This window comes from Symsagittifera roscoffensis, chromosome 9, assembly GCF_963678635.1.
Source record: "Symsagittifera roscoffensis chromosome 9, txSymRosc1.1, whole genome shotgun sequence".
Taxonomy (NCBI): domain Eukaryota; kingdom Metazoa; phylum Xenacoelomorpha; order Acoela; family Convolutidae; genus Symsagittifera; species Symsagittifera roscoffensis.
This window is the reverse complement of record NC_087070.1, coordinates 46,110,542-46,130,599: the sequence shown is the minus strand read 5'-3', so window position 1 is coordinate 46,130,599 and position 20,058 is coordinate 46,110,542. Positions and strand designations below refer to the sequence as shown.

General features: G+C 40.1%; 3 protein-coding genes across 4 annotated transcripts; 2 read left to right on the top strand and 1 right to left on the bottom strand.

The window, feature by feature from the left end:
• Positions 1 to 232: 232 nt before the first annotated feature.
• LOC134854631 (protein YIPF3-like) lies at positions 233 to 18,680 on the bottom strand. 2 transcript variants are annotated; one of them, XM_063870976.1, is made up of 3 exons: positions 17,953 to 18,680; positions 1,172 to 1,329; positions 233 to 710 (listed from the first exon to the last, which is right to left on the bottom strand). In XM_063870976.1, exons 1-3 carry the CDS (start codon positions 18,502 to 18,504, stop codon positions 575 to 577), a joined length of 846 nt encoding a protein of 281 aa, XP_063727046.1. In that variant the 5' UTR covers positions 18,505 to 18,680; the 3' UTR covers positions 233 to 574. The 2 variants fall into 2 exon arrangements, with proteins under 2 accessions (XP_063727046.1, XP_063727047.1); XM_063870977.1 differs by having other exon boundaries at positions 1,172 to 1,340; positions 18,396 to 18,678.
• On the top strand, positions 12,734 to 14,237 carry LOC134854349 (serine/arginine-rich splicing factor 4-like). Its single transcript, XM_063870570.1, has one exon. The coding sequence runs from the start codon at positions 12,852 to 12,854 to the stop codon at positions 14,235 to 14,237; it is 1,386 nt and encodes a 461-aa protein (XP_063726640.1). The 5' UTR covers positions 12,734 to 12,851.
• Positions 14,662 to 17,875, top strand: LOC134854348 (zinc finger CCCH domain-containing protein 13-like). Its single transcript, XM_063870569.1, has one exon. The coding sequence runs from the start codon at positions 14,662 to 14,664 to the stop codon at positions 17,776 to 17,778; it is 3,117 nt and encodes a 1,038-aa protein (XP_063726639.1). The 3' UTR covers positions 17,779 to 17,875.
• Positions 18,681 to 20,058: the final 1,378 nt, after the last annotated feature.

Genomic DNA, 20,058 nt, shown 5'->3' with positions numbered 1-20,058 from the left:
TTTCAGTTTTAATTTTCGTTGATGTGTAGACAGTTGCTCTTTTTAATTAATTCTGTCTGTCCGAACTTTTTGCAACTCTCTATACTTCCGTCCATTTGCATTGCGGAAAACGCAAATGAAAAGCTAAATAAGCTAATAGAATCAATTAAACGGTAAAAGAATCGAGTTATTTAATACCTTTACTCCATCCGAACTGGATTAAGGTTAGAACTCTTTTTTTTTGCTGCAGTAATTCAAAAGATAGAATCTAAATTTTTAAGCATTAACCTCATACATATTTATCAAAGCAACGCCAATTAATACAATTTGATAGGAAAATATTTGAGATCTAATTGAAACTGGGACATTGCTGTTAGAATTGAATTTACAAACTTTAGCTCAGTCAGTAATAAAGGTATTTCTTTAGTTTTTTGGAGCTTAATGAATGCAGAGGGTTCAGAAGAAATGTAACACAAAGTTCCTTCTCTACTATACTATTCTGATTCTTCAACTGAAGTGGCCGCATTTTTGTGCTGTTTCGTTTACACTCCCCCATACTTCGTAAATACTTTTCCCAGTGATGTGATAGAAGCCTTCATTGGATTTGGATTGCGATTGAGTTGATCTGTTCGGCTGTGGAATGGTAGGCGAAGTGAAGATACAGCATGAACAGCATGTGAAGAGAAGCTGATACTGCCATAAGAGTTACTCTGTGTGTCGAATCCTCCGCCCTACAGTTAAATGGTTCTAACGGATTTAGTAAACACGTGTTTTCCAGTTACCAGCTCTTTTCCGGTTTCCCCTTTAATTTTTTGAATATACAAACTGAAAAAGTCTAATTCAAATGACTTTTAATGTTCTAATCAACAATAAAACGTGTATGTATGAACAAGTGAACAACTTTTTTTTACACATTTTATAGAGAAATTTGCCGTAGGAACAATTTTTAAACAATTTGAAGTTAAAATTTTGGCAAAATGAATGGGAAACTTGAAGAGCCCGACTTCCAATTTTTTTGAGCAAAGTGCCCAATTTTCTCTGATGCACTGCTATCTTACTGGCGGAACGTAAATACGGCGGAACATAAATAAATAATAAACTTGTTTTCAAAAATTGACCAATTAGTTAATAATTTGGTTATTAAGAACACCAATAAGGCCAACATGTCTATTATCAATAAATATAGTAATACCTGGATGCGAATGCAGTGGCTAGTCTGGCAGCTGTGAGTCCCCCGATGAATAGCCAGAGGAGGTAGAAGAAAAGGTGGTCATGCACTGGGTGGAATATGGCGGAGAGTAGTACTATCACACAGGGCGCCACCAGAGCATAGCCAGTGAACGACAACACCTGCAACAGCACTTCAAAGCTATCTAATTATTAACAATTAAGAATTTTCAACAATTACTAATTATTAACAATTACTCATTATTAACAATTACTAATTCATAACAATTACTAATTATTAACAAGGATAGCCGGTTACTGTGCAAGTAGCTTGGAATGATCCGACCATAGTCTAAAAAAGTTTTTTTTTCAACGTAGTGTAGTTTTTTCGGCGTGGTGTGATAAAAAGATCTGAACTAAAAACTAAAGAAAAGGCATATTGGACAGTCATATTAAAATAAGCAGATTGAAAAACAATTTTTAAAGAAAAATGCCAAGAAAACCAAAAAAAAAATTAAAATTTCAAACTTTTAGCAGTTTTTATGAATTTTTTGATTCCTAAAGGCGCTAAAACACTCAAAAAAACTAAGTTCACTCGGGTAAAACTAAGTTTTTACGTTTTAAATTCAGCTAATGTAAGCTTTTGAGCCATTATTTAAAATAAGCTATTGTAAGCCTTCACTTGCTTTCTTCGCTCGAATTCAGACAAAACTCGTAAATTTTCAACCGATTTCTTTCGACGCTGACAAACTTTTTCAAAACTTTCCGAATCACGACTGTAGAAGCTTTAATGTGATTTATCAGTCATTTCTCTCCGATGATTATTTGTGGTAGCCAGGGGCAGTTTTAGAATTTTCTCGAAGGGTGGGGGCGGATGTTCAAAAATTGTTTGAACATTTTGTCGACCTTTTTTTCGTGCGGCAACCAGAACACTATAAAGACCTTTAGTTTCCGAGCAGTCCCAGAACACTACAACGATCGTACTTGGAGAAAAATTCTAGCGCTACAGTCAAATTTTTGAAAAGCCGTTTTTGGGCACTTTTTGGAAAATGTTGACAAAAAAATCGCGTTTTTTTAAGCGGGCTTCCTCTCAAAATTAGTCTATTTCGGCGTCGAAGGCGCCAAAATAGACTATTTATTTGAATTTTTATGAAATTAAGCATGTCAGTCAGCCTTTAAGCATGTCAGAATGTCGTCAGAAAGTGTACTAAAGGTTGTTTACGGGAAAAAAAGTCTAGTTCCCAATTACAAGTCACTCGCTCAAGCAAGTGAAATAAAATTAACCCCATTTAAGAAAACTGGATCAATAGGAAAACTTTTAATAGAGCTGAAAAATATCAAAAATAAAATCCATTTTTGAAATTGGAAGTTATTCACATTTTGTGTTACTTTTTCTGTTTGATAGTGGAGTTTGCATTCATTTTAAAGAAGGAAATGAACTGAACTTGAAAAGAAAACAAAACTCAGACCGCGAAGTGAATTTGAGCCTGAATAATTTTTAAGACCTTACTTGAAATTAAAACAAAAAAAAAATCACGACCTATATAAGGGTCTGAATTACGTTCAATGACTCAACAAGAAAAAAACTGCCAGCGTTCAATTAGCTTTCAGACAAAATTTATTTAGCTTTGATATTTTAAGAATAGCAAAAATTATCCAGCGGTAGACGTCGTTTGAACCGAAGACAAAAAAATTGCCGCAACAAATAGATGAAGCAAAACCGCCTAAATATGTAATATCACCCTACAAATGACGCAATGAGAGGCGACTATGCCGACAAAAAATTGGTCAAAAATTAATTGCCGATTGAACCTTTTAAGCAACAGAGCTATTAAAAATAGATTATGGGAATAAATGAAAATTACAACCAATTTTATTATACAGAGGCAAAGCCGAGCTTCGCACCACTTGCATTACAAAACAAGTTAAAAAATTGAAGAGAAAAAAACCGAAAATGTCAAAAAAAACTAGATCTATCAAAATGAATAAGATTAGATTCGAAACAGAAATATGCCAATTTGAAATTAGCATCGGAATATAATGTACCCAGCGGTAACAAAGCCAAAAATACCTTGTCAGAAACCTTATGGCCAAACTTAAAGCCAAAAAAATCAACGCGACTTAATTTTTATGAAAGTTTTATAAAACCCCACTCATCTTCAACACACACAAACTCTCAAAAAAACTTGATTTGCTCGTCAAATGACACAATATGAGGCCACTAAGTCGATGTAAAAAAAGGCCGAAACCTATGAAGCCCAAAAAAGGAAAATAAAAAGTCGAAAAGTTCAACTCATCTTCAAAACACAGACACGCGCACACAAACTTTTTCGCTCGTTGAAAGACGCAATATGAGGTCAATTAGTCGATATTATATATGCCGAAATCCATCAAGCCGAGAAAAAGGAAACAAAAACAAAGCGATGTTTCCGTTGAAACGACTCGAAATTAGGTCACTAAGCTGATAAAAAACAAGCCGAAATCATTTGGGCAGAAAAAAGTTTTTAGGCGAAAAAAATCATAAAAAAGAAAATATACGAGTCAAGGATAGAAAAGTTACAAACAGCAGAAGTAAATCAGAACACTAAGAGCAACTATAAGGTAAATAAACTGAAAAACAAACAATTCTGCAATATGGCAACTAAGCCGATAAAACATAAGCAGAAAATGAATAGCCGTTCATTTTTTTGAAACGGACTATTTGCGGTTCAAAAAAAATCAGGTCCTGTCAGATTCGATCGAGTACCTTTGCCGTCCCAGGTGCATTCGTTGCTGGAGACGCAAAGAAGTTTGAATTCATGAACTGACCCCAAAGTTACCTTTTCTAACTTTGACCATTCTGTGAACAAATTTATTTACGGGAAAAAGTCTAGTACACGATTGCAATACCCTTGCTTAAAGCAAGGGTAAAAATAACTTGAAACTGAATAAAGTTCAGGCTCTGAAAACTGCCGAAGAAACATACAAAGAGACCAAAAAAAGAAAAATTGCAAAATCAGGAAAACTAATAAACTACTGGAGAGTAATTTAACATCAATCGGTAATACAGTAGTTTAATGAGCATGATAATATTTTTAAAAAGTACATGTCAGCAGGCTAATGTAGCGTAAGTGCTGTTACCAATCATTGAAGTGATTTTTTTGAACAATTGGTAACGCAGAAGAAGTCTATATTTCGATTTGATACGCTTCCTAATTGCAAGCGTAAGCACATGGACCGAGGGAACTTCATGTTGAAGCGAAGATAATGAAGCGAAACACACAATCAAGTTCAAGCGAGAGAATTTAAAAAAACTTAACAGAACAAACTGCCAATTATGAGGCAATCGCTAATAAATATCGACACAGGCGAAGCTGCAATTGGCAAACACAACCAAGAACACGGCAAAAAAGTTCCAAAAGCCAATTAAAAAGTAAAACACGAAAAAAAAAAGATGAAGACTCGAAAAAACTTCAAAATGTGCCGGAATTGCTTCTATACCATTCTGTTGAAACTTTATCAACACTAGCTAACAATATAGCAGCTACAGTTGTATCAAATAGCCAATGCTATGCAGCAAAAGTGTAGCCAAATAAAAACAAAACTATTCAATATGCCGGAATTGAACCTCTGACCGGTACATTAGTCTCAGTCCTAGCATGCTCGCCACGGTCGTTTGGAAACAAACAAGAGGAAACAACATTGCTGTTCTCTAATAAAAAAGGCATAGCCACAATGCAGATAACATCCCTTTATTAGCACTAACTCTTTCGATTGAATCCTTGATTTCCGATTATGCAGGATAGTTTTCGACAAAGGCCAACTGTTTCCCAAAAAACGGTTAAAATTTCACAAAATAGACCTTTTATAAGACCAGAACTGATTCTCTACAAAAATTAGGTTGTAGTTGCTTTTGCAGAAAAAATTTCTAATACCTGTTCTTTCGAGGGTATTTTTAATCTCAGATTTGGCAATGTAGCCAAAAAACAGTCAAGCTGATTGGTCAATTTTTATGGCCACAACTGTTTTCTACAAAATACAGGACGTTTTATGCAGGGACAATTCCTAACACCGGTTCTTTAAGTTGAACTCTTGATCTGATATTTGGGCGGATAGTTTTTGAAAAGGAAAAAATTGCAGGGCCGCTAAAAAAGTAGCCGCCAATAAATCAGCTACAAATGCTGAAAAATTACCAATACTTGGAAATATACCAAATGTGTCATCAAATGAGCACTTCATTTGCGACTTAGTTTCAAAAAAAGCTGATTCGCAGTATTGCACTACGATCCCTTGGGTAAAAGTATGAACATAATAACTTTCAGATGAAACAATCATCATGGTGAAGAGAACGGTAAAAAAAAGGCCCGATGGGCTCTTTTCCAGCCCCCCCCCCCCATTTGGATTCCAACTTTGAAAAACTAATTTAACGTTGTCATAATACAATGAAACTTATTATGGTGAAAAAACTAATTTTTGTGAAGATTTGTTCTTCATACCTGGGTTTAAAATAGTGTTATGATATTACCCGTACTTCAATAAGTAACAATTAAGGCACGTGCCTTTTCTTAAGCACGTGTCTTGAAACCTCATTATTTCAATAAATTCTCTACAAACAAGGACCTCTTCCATTTTACACGATAGAACTAGTACACCATATTTTGACCAACTTAGTCCCCCTCACGCCTTCCTTCTATTGTCCCTCTTACCCTCCTAAAATACACTCGCTGTGAGTTGTCTCGGAGGAGGTGGAAGGGAGAGAGAGAGAAAAAGAAAGAGACAAGATGGCCCATGCGAGTGGAGTTCTTGGGCCGACAGTAACCTACCGAGGAGACACGGTAAGGCAAATCGGCTCTTTCCTGTATCCCCCACTACACATCCCAAATTTGAGACACTAATTTGACATTGTCTTCAGAAGCTCCATCGAAATACATCACTATTTAATCTAACTGCTAAGTTAACTGCTTTATAAACTGAAAACAACAAACTAAAATTATGGCGGAGGACATGTGCGTGGGTGGGTGGAAGAGCCATCGACTCTTTTCTATAACTCCTCTACTGATCTATGTTCAGCTAAGCTCTAAGCCATGATTTATTTCAAAGTATTCGACAGGATGAATCATTTTGCAGCTATTTTGTGGTCGTTTCAGCTCAGTTTGCAGCCGCTGACTATGGACGCCGTGAAACCTATTTCAAACAACCCATGGCACAAGTTCGGCTTCTTCAAGACCAAACAGCCACGCCCCCCTCTGCCACAGCCACTGCGCAGGTCAGGGTCACAAAACAGGCAAACATTTCTGACGTTTTTGGGCGTGTGGGGGAGGGACTAAAACTAAGCTTAATATAATACTAGGCCAGCAAGCCGAAGGGCCAAAAAGCCGAAAACTAACAAACTCTATTCCACTTTCCCCCACTTTTTAAAGTTTCTTTTTTTAATAGTTGTTATACGGGCGATTATGGCTAAACGTGGGATGTTATGTTGTGAGGTATTAAGAACAAAAAAGGGATCTTTTTCCTTCCCCCCCCCCACCTGCAAATTTTTCAATTTGAAATTACTGTTCACTTTGTCCGATTGTCATGAAAATTGACATGCAGACTGATTAGGCCATAACAAACATATTTGGTCTTCATAATTAACCTTGTAAAACCACTCGCTAGACTATAAAATTCATATTTGTGTGCGGTGGGGGGGGGGGAAGGAAAAAGAGACCAAAAAAGTTCACAGTTGTTCAATTGTTCATCATGCCAAATTTCATTGCATATGGTTTTTCAAAACCGAAATCGAAAGGTGCGCTAATATTGTTATGCAACATAACAGCAGAATTTCATTGTTTTTACGCAATTGTTACGTTATTCTGATGTAATTTCGGCTCTAAGATAGGGCGGTTTCTTGAAAATCCGCCCGTAAAACAAAATACCAAAGACTTTAATAATCATATTTTGTAAAAACAAAAAAGCAAATTTTTTTAGCAACTCGGAGAGGAGAGCTAACAAATCCATTTCGATTGCAAGGTTCTGCCGTAGCCTCTAAGACATTCGAACTAACTTAATAACCGCAGAAGTATGGGAACGAAAGGAACAAAAACTTAGCCGGCTTAAGTGCATGGACTTGACATAGTTGGCTCCAAATTGTGGAAAAAAATCAGAATTTGACTGTATAATCTTAAAAAATTCGTTAGTCGTAGCCCCTCTTGTTCGGTTCAAATGCACAACTGGAGTTTGTTCATTTAGCGGTTACTGCTTCTACTAACTGAGCCTCGTAATATTAAGGATCTAAGCTCTTTTTTATTCCCACGCCCTTGCATAAACATCGATTTTATGGTGTAATGAGTGGTTTTCCATAATGCGTGGTTAAGTATGAAGCCCAAATATGCTTGACATGGCTTAATTGTTCCGACTTTCGATACGAAAGTAACGGAATATTTGTGCTCGGGGTGGGGTTTTTTTTTCTTCAGACAAATTTTTGACGGAATTTTTTTATATCATTCGAAAGCTATTGTTGTCCTGAGCTTATATTTGAAAAGATATTTCACCTGTGATCATTTTTCGTGAAGTTATGAGGGTTTAAAGATTGCCATTTTGACCAATTTGGGACAATTAACGCGCGATATAATTCGTTCGCGCTATTAACGCGTAAGCGGAGATTTAATCTGTCTTAGAAATCGCTCCAAATTAATTGGAAGAAGCTTATTTGCCATAATTGATTTGTTACAAGGAGCGAAATCTATCCTTTTGTACTTTATATGGCGTGTGGGGGGATGATTTTCATAAAAAATTTCAAATTTTAGAATTTTTTTTTTCATTTTTATTACATTTTATTAAGCAATAAAAGGCAGTCGGAACATTTAGGGCTTCGCCCTGATACGAGCAGTCTTGTTAATCTATAGGCACGAACGATCATTAAATTTACAGCGTGACGAATGGTTTTACAAAGCTAAAAATCAATGCCAAACATGTTGGTCAAGACTTAATTCGTCCGCATGTCAATTTTCACACTTGCTTCGCACCACTTGCTATACAATACAAGAAAGCCGGTAAGGCAAAAAACAAATCAAAAACATTAAAATGAATGGAGCTAGTTTTGAAAAAAAAGACAGAACGTAAAATTAGCATCGGAAAAAACTTTACCAGGCGGTACCGAAGCGAAAAATAACTGAGCAGAAAAACTTTCAGCCGAAAAATTTTTAACACAAAGGCAAAGCTAAGCTTCGTGCCACTTGCGATGCTTAAACTGCAGAATTGAAACAGCATCACGCTCAAGAAATAACAAAAAAGACTTCGAACGACGTTTTTTTGAAAATAATAATAGGAAACAATTTGTTTGAATTTATTAATTTTTTTAAAGAGATAAAAATAAACAAGTCTTTAATTTTTTAACGAGCGGCGACTATGCCTATAAGGCGTTTATTGAACCAAAAAAGTAGCTCTAATCCGCTCACTGAGCCGAAAAGAAAAAAGTTAAGAAAAGTTGTTGATATTGAGGCGACACAAATCAAGGTAACTAAGCCGATAAAACATATGCCAAAAACATTTTGGCCAAATGAAGCTTTCAAGTGAAACAAAATAATAAAAACGAAAATATACAAAGTCAGGGCTACTAATTTAATAAATTACAGGAAAACATCTAAAAATGTTGCATCTACAACAAAAACTGCTAGCATTTAAGCTGACAAAACATATACAGAAAAACAAAAAACCGACAATTCAATTTTTCCCGGAAAATGTATATAATTTCATACGTACTGAAGAAAAACCCAGCCGGGACTCGAACCCCAGACCTTAGGATACAAGTCTAGTTTCCGATAAAAGACATTTGCTTTCGCAAGTCTAACTACTAAAAAGCTCTAAAACATGCTCAATATTAGTAAAAAAAAAAAGAGGACTAGGATTTGCAAGAGAGAGGAAAAAGAGGTGAATGAGTCCAGGAGTGAGTCCCGTGAACACTGTGATTCACAGGACAAAATTCTAGTACCCAATTGCAATACATTTACTTATCCCAAAGGTAAAGACTTAAAAACGAATGAAACATTTTGAGGCGCCCTCCCTCTCAAAACACACGCACACAAACTTTTTTCGCCAATCAAACAACGCAACATGAGGCCACTAAGTCGACATAGCATAAGGCTGAGATATAAAGATCAGATTTTTAAAATGGTAAAGGCTCAAAATTCGTCTGTTGCGACAGAAAGCCCACTCAATGAATGAATCCAGGAGATGATTTTTGTGGACAAAAGTATTTGGGGGAAAAGTCTAGTACCCGATTGCAATAAGCTTGCTAATTGCAACGGTAAAATCAGTCGGCCAATTTGATCAAATACTTTTTGTAAAAATTGCATGTAAGGAGGAGATAAAAGACCTTGCAAGTTTTCCATGAATAATAACATTGCTCTAAATAAAAGAAAAGATTTCATTTAAAAAACAAGTTTGGGGACCCTGGCCTAGATGTATGTCAGACTGTAATGTGAATATAAACCGGAAAGCAGATCCGATTCTAGACTACATCAAACTACAGGGACCCCTTCAAGACGATGTGAAGTACATGATCAAGAATCCAGGCACCAATTTCGTCGGCGGAACCAGTCTTGCATGTTAGTCCAGACCAGTCTCGAATGTTACATTTCCACAAACGCGATCTTACCCAAAAAAGTCAAAATGTACGGCTTTTGCTTTTTCATAAAAATATCTCAATTTAGCCAATTTGTTAATAGTCCAAGGTAAACACAGAGCTAGCCTTTGACGCACTATACATACAAAACATAGCCAAATGACAGTTGAAAAAAGCAATGAACGCAAAGAAAAAATGTTGACTTGTTTTTTTGAATAAATCTCAGCCTTCGAATATCGAAGAAAAAAATAGATGTAATTAAACCTCTTTGAATTTCTAGAACAATTTATAATTGAAAATTTTTTCTTGAAAGTAACCCAATTTCAGGAAACTAGATCAATACATAAGGATTTTATTTCGCTGGGAAATCTGATAATTAAAATCCACTTTAATAACTAGAAAGAGAGCTCGGAAAATCAAATTGATTGACCTAAAAAAATCGAAAAACCGCCCCCTCCCCCCTAGAAAAATTTCTGCGCACGCCACTGACTACACTCATTACTCTTAAAAAGACAAAACTACGCATTGGCAATAAAAATATCACTGGCCACCAATTAGCCTCGATTATATGATTACGTCTCAAATGGCATAATTCCCAAATGGCATAAAAATGAAATATTTCCCAAATGGCATAAATTTCATGCAACAGTTGCTTTGGAAAAATCGAGAACAATTTTTTCGTGAACAATGTGAGAAAATTAGTCAAATTGTCAATTCAAATGTTGATTGACATTTTATCGTGAAAAATTTGTACATTTTCTATCAAAGCAAAAAGATTAAGCTTGCGGTTATTAATAAGCTTGTTGTGGTCAACTTTTTCGACAAATTTGTTGCGTAAAATTGTTTGGAAGCAATTAATTCCTAATCTTGTTCGCATGCTTTCGTTCCTGACAAAATGATAGAAATAGAAATTGATAGAAAACGTTTAAATTACAATGAAAACTTGAAATTTATGCCATTTGGGAAAAGTTTCCATTTTTATGCCATTTGGGAATTATGCCATGTGGGAAGTTACCGATTATATTATAGTCTCCGAGAGAGAAACTCGCTTTACCCTAGATAGATACCCCTAGCTCGGGACTAATAGGATCAAATTCTACGAACCCCTATGATTAAAACCAGATGATTATTTCCACTGACCGACTCTCAGCCTGTCAATAATTGAGCATGCTTAACCATTATAGTTGAACACATCTGAGATTTGAAGATTTATTTCAGTGACTCAGCGCAAATACGGCTCACTGGAAGAACTTACCCGGAGACAGAATTATGTTCACCCCTACCCGTATGGACCCAAGAAGAGAAAACGTAATTGACAAACAGCCCACGTCTAGGCATAATTCAATGATAATTAATGATACCAATCTCCGCGAAGCTTCAGAAATATCAAAAGCCAGTTTTTGAATAACAACTTTGAAGATTTTTTTCACGATTTTAAACATTCTCAATTCCTTTGACAACATGAATTACTATGATTCTTTCATTTTTCCATAGAAAAAACACTCGTTTTTTCAATGGTTTTTTTAGTACAAAATGTCTCCTCGCCAGATAGAGTTGAACAGTAATTTGTTAATTTTTGTAACGACATCATATCATTATTAAAAGAAGCTCAAAACGGCTCTTGCAGCCGTAAGCAAACTGAGTGAGTGGTAGACCACCTCATCGTTCGCTCAGGGATTCGACCATTTAACCACCCAAAGGTCATCTTCGGTTTTTAACAGCGGTCCTACTTAATATAGGACCAACGGTGGGGGAGGGGGGATGTCATCCATCTCACCGCAGCCGGTCCACCTTGAGGTGGCGGATGACAATAAAACACCTCAAACCGTGACCGAAGCGGGATTCGAACGCTCATGTTGAGAGACGCACACCTTACCCACTCGGCCACGGTCCCCTTTAGTACTATTTGGTGAAAAACATTTTTGGCTGACCCTAAAATTTTTCAAAAGCCCTTTAAAATGATCTTATGGCGGGCGCGAATATACTCAACCTTCTAGTTGGAAGTTTTTTAGTTAAAAAAATTTAAAAGTCCGATAACGGCACATTTCGCTTGTTTTTTTTCCGAAAAAATTGTCAATGGTGCAAAAATTTTAGTCAAATTTAGGCCTGTTTAGTGTTTTCGGAGAGCATAGTAAATCAATATTTGGTTGGCAAAATTTTACGAATTTAATTTTCAGTTAGTCGCAACCCAACTTCATATGGCGATGGAATCAGTCCCGAAACACATACACGCATGGGAACTCCTAAACGACTGCTGCGGAGCATGAAAAGAAGACTCTATCCCAAAAGACAGAGGCCAAACTTGGGCTACGCCGGGAACCTCAACATGCAAAACATGGGAGGCGAAACAACATCTGCCGACCGACAGTTCTACACATACGATCATCCTCAAGTCACACATATACGAATCCCGAACAACAAACAATTTAACACTGAATCGCCTCCAATTTTTTCGTCCAATTTTACGGTTAGTCACATGAATTCAAGTGACAACGACAGTCCGAACATACAAGGAGGTACCCACAATAACCAATCCTTTAAACCAGGCAAAGGTAACACGCTGTTTTCGGAACGCGTGGTTCACGAGGGCTTACCTCATGGAGTCACGGCTGAAACGATGTCTGAGATCTCGCTACGGACACCGAAAGATCACGAGTATGGAAACTACCAGACACAAGCTGCCACTGCCCCGTCGAGAACCCCTGCTCCTCCGTCTCCACCTCCTCGAGCTCCTCAAAACCAGGGTCACCAACACCCCCATACATCCAACCAGAATCAACAAGGGGGAAATAGCAGTCCATATGCAGGAAAGAGTAGCCCGTATGGCAACACACAGTCGTGGGAGCACTCGACTCAAGGTCATGGCGCAGATACAGGGGGCGTCTACGGGGGATCCCCGGGAGGGATCTACGGAGGCTCTCCGGGAGGCTACGGGGGATCCCCGGGAGGCTACGGGGGATCCCCGGGAGGCATCTACGGGGGATCTCCGGGAGGCTACGGAGGATCTCCGGGAGGCCACGGAGGATCTCCAGCAGGGTACGGTGGGTCTCCTGGGGGTTATGGGTTGACCCAAGGAGGCTGCGGAGGTTATTGTAGGTCGCCATCACCGGGTACTGGAGGGGGAATGTATGGCACACCTCCGCACTACGATAATATGCAGGCTCCAATTCGTCCCAAAGGCAGAGGCAGGGGACGACGTATGATGCGCAGACCACGCGCACGTCCAAGGCGCTTTCCCGTTATGGGCAATAGAAAAAATTTCGAACCAACACCAACAGCCGGCTACTCTGCATTTGATAACAACCACCAAGAGGGCCCAGCAAGTTCGTATCATGAGCTGAGCCATATTAACCATGGAATGCCGTACTGGGGCAACTCTGCGCAAACATCACCAGTGCCTCGCGAACTGAACGAGGAATTGATCATGCAAAGTTTACGCAATTTGGGAGTTTTCGACTACCAATATAACAGCAAAGGCACTAACATGACACCACGCAGAAGGTATCCGAGGTACACGCAGACAAGTCCTAGACGTCGGCGGAGGTATGTTGCGCAAACTCAAACAACTCCTCGAACTCCCACGACTCCGAGGACTCCACCTAGATACCCGTCACCTCCACCGAGATCTCACAGAGATAGAACAAATAGCAGAAATGAATCTCCTTATATTCACGACACTCCAAGACATGTTACATCAAAGCCTACTTCAGTTTCCAGCAAAAAGACAGGGCCGGATGAAAGCATATCTGAGAGCGACATTCAGGATATTTTAGCTGGCAAGAAAAAAACGAATGCTCCAATTTATATACACTGTGAATGCAAAAAGTCAGGCGACAGCGAAGAACTCTCTTTGTCTGCAAGAAGCAGTAAGGGTGGTTCAACTAGCCGACTATCGAAAGGAGGTCGAAAGACCTTGAAACCAGGAACATCTGAGACTAGAGAATCGCGAGCGAGCAGCAGAAAGTCTAAATCGAAAGAGTCCAAGTCAAGAAAGTCAACAGCTAAGGACAGCAAGTCTAAATCAAAATCGAGAAGCAAGTCCAAACATCGAGACTCAGACTCAGAATCAGATTACAGCAGTGAAGAAGACTATGAGAGCTCATCCGGCTCTGGTTCCAGGTCAAGATCCAAATCGAAGTCCAGGTCCAAGTCTGAGTCCAGATCGAAGTCGAAGCAAAGTTCAAAACAACGGTCAACGAAGGAGGATTCTAAGAGCAAATCACGGCAATCCACAAAACATGGGTCTTCAAAACAATCAAAGCACTCCAGGAGTTCAAAAAAGAGTGGATCACGTGACGAGTCTAAAGGAGGTTCACGCGATAAATCGAAAGGATCTCGAGCAACCAAAGACTCGAGGGCCACCACCGATTCCAGAGCCAAGACTGGAAGACCTTCGGATCCATTGTGGAAAGGGGAATCGGACAAAGGCAGGGTTCTCATACTGGAAATGTATAATTTCGTGCGGATTCAAGACATGAAATTTTCGTTGTCTTCTACAGTGCAGATTTAAATTAACCGAAAATGAACAAAATTTCAAATTTCAAACCCGGTTTTCTCAAATTGGGTTGAAATTAGACAAAAATAGAAGAGAAAAAAGTGCTTAGAATTTCACCAGAATTAATATGGTACAATTTTCCTTCAAATTTATCAATCAAAATTTTGCCCCAAAAATGGGTCATTTTTATCAAAAATTACGCTGATACTACTTCGTTTGTTGATGAGACAATTACATCAAAAGAAGCCTCGTACACATCCCAACAAAGTAAACTTTTATGTGATGTGTGTGTGATTGATGAGAACCCTGCAAAGGATTAGGCAAGTCCGATGATCCGTCAAAAGGCGACCCAGAAGAAGGCGAAGGCGGCAACCTAACAGAACTTCTCGAGAAGGAAAGAGCTAAATCTCAGGGCGCAACTCTGAGACCTAGCGGTGGAATGAGTAAGGGAGGGAGTAGAAGCCGAGATAGAACAGATAAGAAGAGCGGATTGCAAAGCATAAATGAGCTGAGTAAAAATCAGAGCAAGCTGCTTTCTAAAAGGGCCGGGTCGAGAGGAACGAGGGGTGGCTCCAGAGGAAGGAGTGCTTCTCCATCTAAAAAATCTCGGGCTGATAGTCGAATGGGATCACGAGGACCTTCTAGGGGCGGAAGTAGATCACCATCCAAAGGTGGCCGAGGCTCAAGATCTCCATCGAGAAGGCCTACAGGAGAAAGGGACAGTAGGGATCCAAGACGCACAGACAGTCGAGGAGACTTGCGCAGAACAGATAGTCGAGACTTACGCGATAGTAGAGACCCTAGGAGTCGTGATCCAAGAGACAGTCGAGATCCGAGGGACAGTCGAGATCCAAGGGACAGTCGAGATCCAAGGGACAGCCGTGCTCCAAGAGATAGTCGAGATCCAAGAGATAGTCGAGATCCAAGAGATAGTCGAGATCCAAGGGACAGTCGTGCTCCAAGGGACAGTCGAGACCCAAGAGACAGTCGAGATCCAAGGGACAGCCGAGACCCAAGAGACAGCCGAGATCCTAGAGATACTAAAAGTAGGGACAGTCGGGGTACAAAGGATAGTCGAGATCGCAGAACGGGTGATCCAAGAGACAGTCGAGCTCCTCGAGACAGTCGCGATCCCAGGGATGAGCAGGATGCTCGAGATCCCAGAGACCCTACTAGAGATAACCGAGATAGTAAAGATCCTCGGCGAACTGATAGTCGGGGTGAGATGCGCAGAACAGACAGCCGGGGATCAAAACGTGACAAGTATTCACGAGGTAAAGACAGTCGCGGAGAGCGTCGGTCAAGGCCACGTTCTCCTTCTAAGTATGGTACTAGGGATTCTAGAGGTCGAGATGACAGGGATAGCAGGGGAAGTCGACGTGATAGAATGGATAGACCAAGTGGAAGTCGGGGAGACTCCGCGCGAGATCATGACAGAAGCTTCGCTACAGACAAAGATGGTCCAAGTTTGGAAGGTGAAAACGATTCGCGTAAAGGAAGCCGACGTGGTATCGGGTCTCGGGCAAGGTCCGGAGATGACCGACGTGATCGAGATTCTCGCGGAGACAAATACGGTTCACAAAAAGATAAAAAATCTCGCGATAACCGAGATGACCCTTATGGAGATCGCGGTTCCAGGAAACAGACAGGAACACGTTCATCGCACCCTAGTGGGCTTCCTCAAGAAGGCTCCGGACAGAAAGACGGTTCACGGCATCCAGATGAACGAGGATCCCAAGGGTCCAGAAAGAGAACTGGATCAGCATCGCAGCGTCCAAGTGATGGAAGGTCAGGTTCCAAACACGAAGGCTCGCGGTCACAAGGAAGCAAAGAAAAACGATCTGGTGATTACGGATCGCAAGACTCACGACGCCATGATGGCTCAAAAGGTACGCGACGATCTCAAGAAGCTAGAGGAAGTCAAAATAGACCAGACGATGAACGTGACTCCCGGGGGTCTAGGGGCAAGTCTGGGTCAAAAGGTAGCGGCCGAGAAGGATCTAGTACGCAGAGAGGGAGCCAAGATAATCGTGGATCAACAGCAGCCCGTGCGAGCGGTGAATCACAAGCCAGGGATTCTAAAGCAAGAGGAAGTAAAGATGCGTCGGGCGAAGATATGGATTCGAGAGGTTCGCGAAAGAAAAGTGGTTCTAAATCACAAAGAGAAGGAAGCCAAAGTGAAGTCCGTTCTAGTGGGAAACAATCGGAGTCCAGAAAAGCTTCTGGGTCCAAAGATCCAGAGGGCAGTCAAACGCGCCCTTCAAAGGACCTTCTTTTACGACCATCGGGCGGTGGCACGGAAAGCGCGTCTCAAAAACCTTCAGCCGAGAGACAGTCCGGTAAGAAAAGTTCAACAAGTTCTTCAAATTCAGACAAAGCTCAGGGTTCGACAGTTGCCCATTTAAGAGAAGCAACCGATGCATTTCTGAGATCATTTAATATAAAAGGAGAAAACGAAGGCAAATCATCTTCAGCAGTTAAAGAAAGCAAAACCAGTAGTGTAGCTGAGGAAGAAGCATCTCAGCGAAGCTCAGATAATAGGAAGTCGGGTTCCAAGGCTAAGCAATCTGGTTCTACTGCTTTAGGGGGAAGCTCAGATCAAAAAAGATCTTCGGGTTCGGCTCAGAAAAGATCATCAGGAATTTCAGAGCATGAAGAAGAGGCGGGAGAGGAATCGTCCCAAGGTAGCAACAAAAAAGTTAGACAGTCTGAACCACAAGGCAATTCTCGGGTAAGAGAATCAGAAGCGCGAGAAATGTCTGGATCGCGAGAAAATTCTGGATCAAGAGAGAAATCAGCGTCGAGAGATAATCCAGACTCGAGGGCAAAGTCGGCATCACAGGAGAAGTCTGGATCAAGAGATAAGTCGGCATCGAGAGATAATCCAGAATCGAGGGATAAGTCTGTGTCAAGGGGAAACTCTGGCTCTAGGGATAATTCCGGGTCACAGGAAAGACCTGAGACGCAGAGAGAGTCAGGAACACAAAAGCCATCCGCCGAGTCCAGGGATGAAAGCAAGAAAAGGTCTGGCGGAGAATCTGGTGCTGCCGAGTCAGCGGTAGGGCTTTCTGGAAGTGGTGGAAGTATAGACGACAAATCGGAAGGAGATGGATCCGTCTACACTTACGTAACCGTTGCAGATGATGACATAGAGGAAAACGAACCTCCAGAAAAGTCAGGGGACCCAAGCGTTAATCGAAACAGTGATGGTACTAAACAGGAGCCAGATTCCAAAATTTCCGGCAGTCAGGGTCAACCAAAACCCAGTGGCGCTGAAAAAAGTGGCGAAGGAAGTGGTCAAATCAACAGATCGGGAGACGATTCAAAGAAGAGCGGAACAAAAGACGCAAGTCGAGAGCCTTCGAATTCTGCAGCTAATAATGACAGCAAACCCTCAGGAGAGCAAAAGAAATCGGGCGCAGATAACAAATCGGGCGCAGATAACGAATCCGATTACACGTATGAAACTGTAACTATGACTTCGTCAGAGGTTAAACGAATGACTTCGTCAGAGCTTAAACGACAAACCGAACAAGCTTCCAAAAATAAAAGCTGAGGTAGTTCGGCACAACGAAGCAGGCAATGAACATACTCTCAAGAAAAAATAACTAACTAGGGCAAAAATGAAACTCCTTTTCCAGCAACTAAGCTGACAGACGGAAACAAAAATTCAAATAACTCAAAACTTCGTAGTTTATTTACTTATTTCTCTTGATTTTTTTAAACTTACTTGAATAAAAGAAAGAGTAGAATTTGCAATGTAAGCTGTGAAGAAAACAATTGCAGAAACTGCGAACCAATAACCAAAACAAACACACATTGCAGTTCCAATCAGAGTTCCGTCTTGGATCGTATGACTGGCTGACTTCATACTATAGAGCAATAATGCTACAAGAGTAAAATTAAGCATTGAAGGTCCGTAAAGTTCCCGCGGAAATTCGACATGTTTCGATTTCTGCACAACGGGCACAAAAGCACGTGCCAGTCGAATTAACACCGTTCGAGGCTCTACGTCAAAATAAGGTCGCAAAATGTCTATATTACCATAAATCGAGGCATATTTCTTCGCTTTTTCAGTCCCACTTTGCCAAACTTGAGATGCGACTACATGTCCGATTTCAGTCGCATTAGGGAAAACTTGCGAACCCGCCTGACCACTATTAGTATTATTACCTTCTTCCTCGTTTAACCTACTACTGTTTAAATTTCTGCTGTAGCGATCAACGAAGTTTCCCTGGTCTGTAGTTTCGCTGAAATTAAGGTCGATTCCCGATGTTTCCATAATCTGATCTGTAAACTATCTAATTAAAGAGAATCGCAAACACTTGGATGATTAAAAACAAGAAATTGATGTAACATAAGTAAATATCGACGGAAAATTAAGCTAGGTTCCAAAACGACTGGCCAGCGTCTAAACACAGCTCTACATACTTTTCACCGTCTCTACCAAACCCAGTTCTTTTGGTGGTCTTTCTAACATCGGGTCGACAAAAAAACGTCACTGTTTCCGGCTTCGATCAGAACGCTCTGAATAACTCAATTAAATGCAAAATAGTTAGCTCATGGCTGGGTCTCAGTATCCCCAGACCACGAGGTCACTCCTAAAAACAGGGCTACTACTTATTTACTATATTACTATTGTTTTGGTTCAGTAGATAAAAAGCATCATCTCCATCGAAGATGGATCAACCCTTTCCTTAACTCCTAGCTTCTCATAATCTGAAAACGAATTTGGATGTTATTAATTCAATTCAGGACATTTCCAGCAAGCTAAAAGTTTGTATAAAACACTTCAAGTTCCAATCTCGAGACCCTTCCGGATTCTGGAATCCGGAGAAATAACGCTCTTATTTCTTCTCGGAAGGCTGGACAGTTCTCGTGAATTGCCTAGTAACTTCTAATCACAATCTCAATCTGCTGTCGTTTTTCCGTTGTTGTTGCCACTGAGACTACTGTTGTTATGATTTCGCAGTCTAAAAAAATCGCTCAAATCTCGCTTCAAATTAGGTGAAAAATCTCGACTCGGGTCTCGGAAGGCTGGACACGTCGTCCCAACGCCCTTCCCAATTCTCGTGAATTGCCTTGTAACGATTGTAGCGGCACAATCGTTACAACTCGGAATGGTTACTGACAATTTCAAATCACAATCTCAATGTCCTGTCTTTTTTCCGTTGTTGTTGTCACTGAGACTACTGTTGTTATGATTTCGCAGTTTCATTTGGTGCAAAATAATAAAAGGTTACGTGTCGTTCACATCCAAATCGAATTTTCAAAAATTAACATGAAACTCCAAATTGACCCTTCCGAGTTCGTCAAAATGAACGATTAAGACCTCTAATTGATTAAAACCATCAATCTTCTCGGTATGATGCATCAATAAAATTTCGAATTCGAACTTGTATTTTGACACATTCTGGTCGAATGTCACATGATCTTTTTCCGACCAATTTGCATGCCAAATGGGCACAGAGGAAAAGACCAAGTAGGTAAACAGACAGCTGTGCCCTTCCGACAGAAGGTAGGTTTGAACCCTCCGAACACGTTACTACAGAATTAGGACAAAATTCGACTTGCGAATTTCGTGTTAAATTTTTTGGTTCAGATTGAACTTTTCAAAATTTCGACACGGAGGCGAAGCTCTGCTTCGCAAACAATTGCGAGAAAACGACCAAAAGGCAGCTCTATCAAGCGACAAAAAAAAATCAGAAAAAAGGATCGAATTTTCAAAAACTCGAGGCATAGGAAAAACTCGAATTTCCAACAATCTGCAACCTAACAAATTTTAGTATCACGCACTATCCATTCAGCCACAGATATTGATTGCCGGATCAGTCTT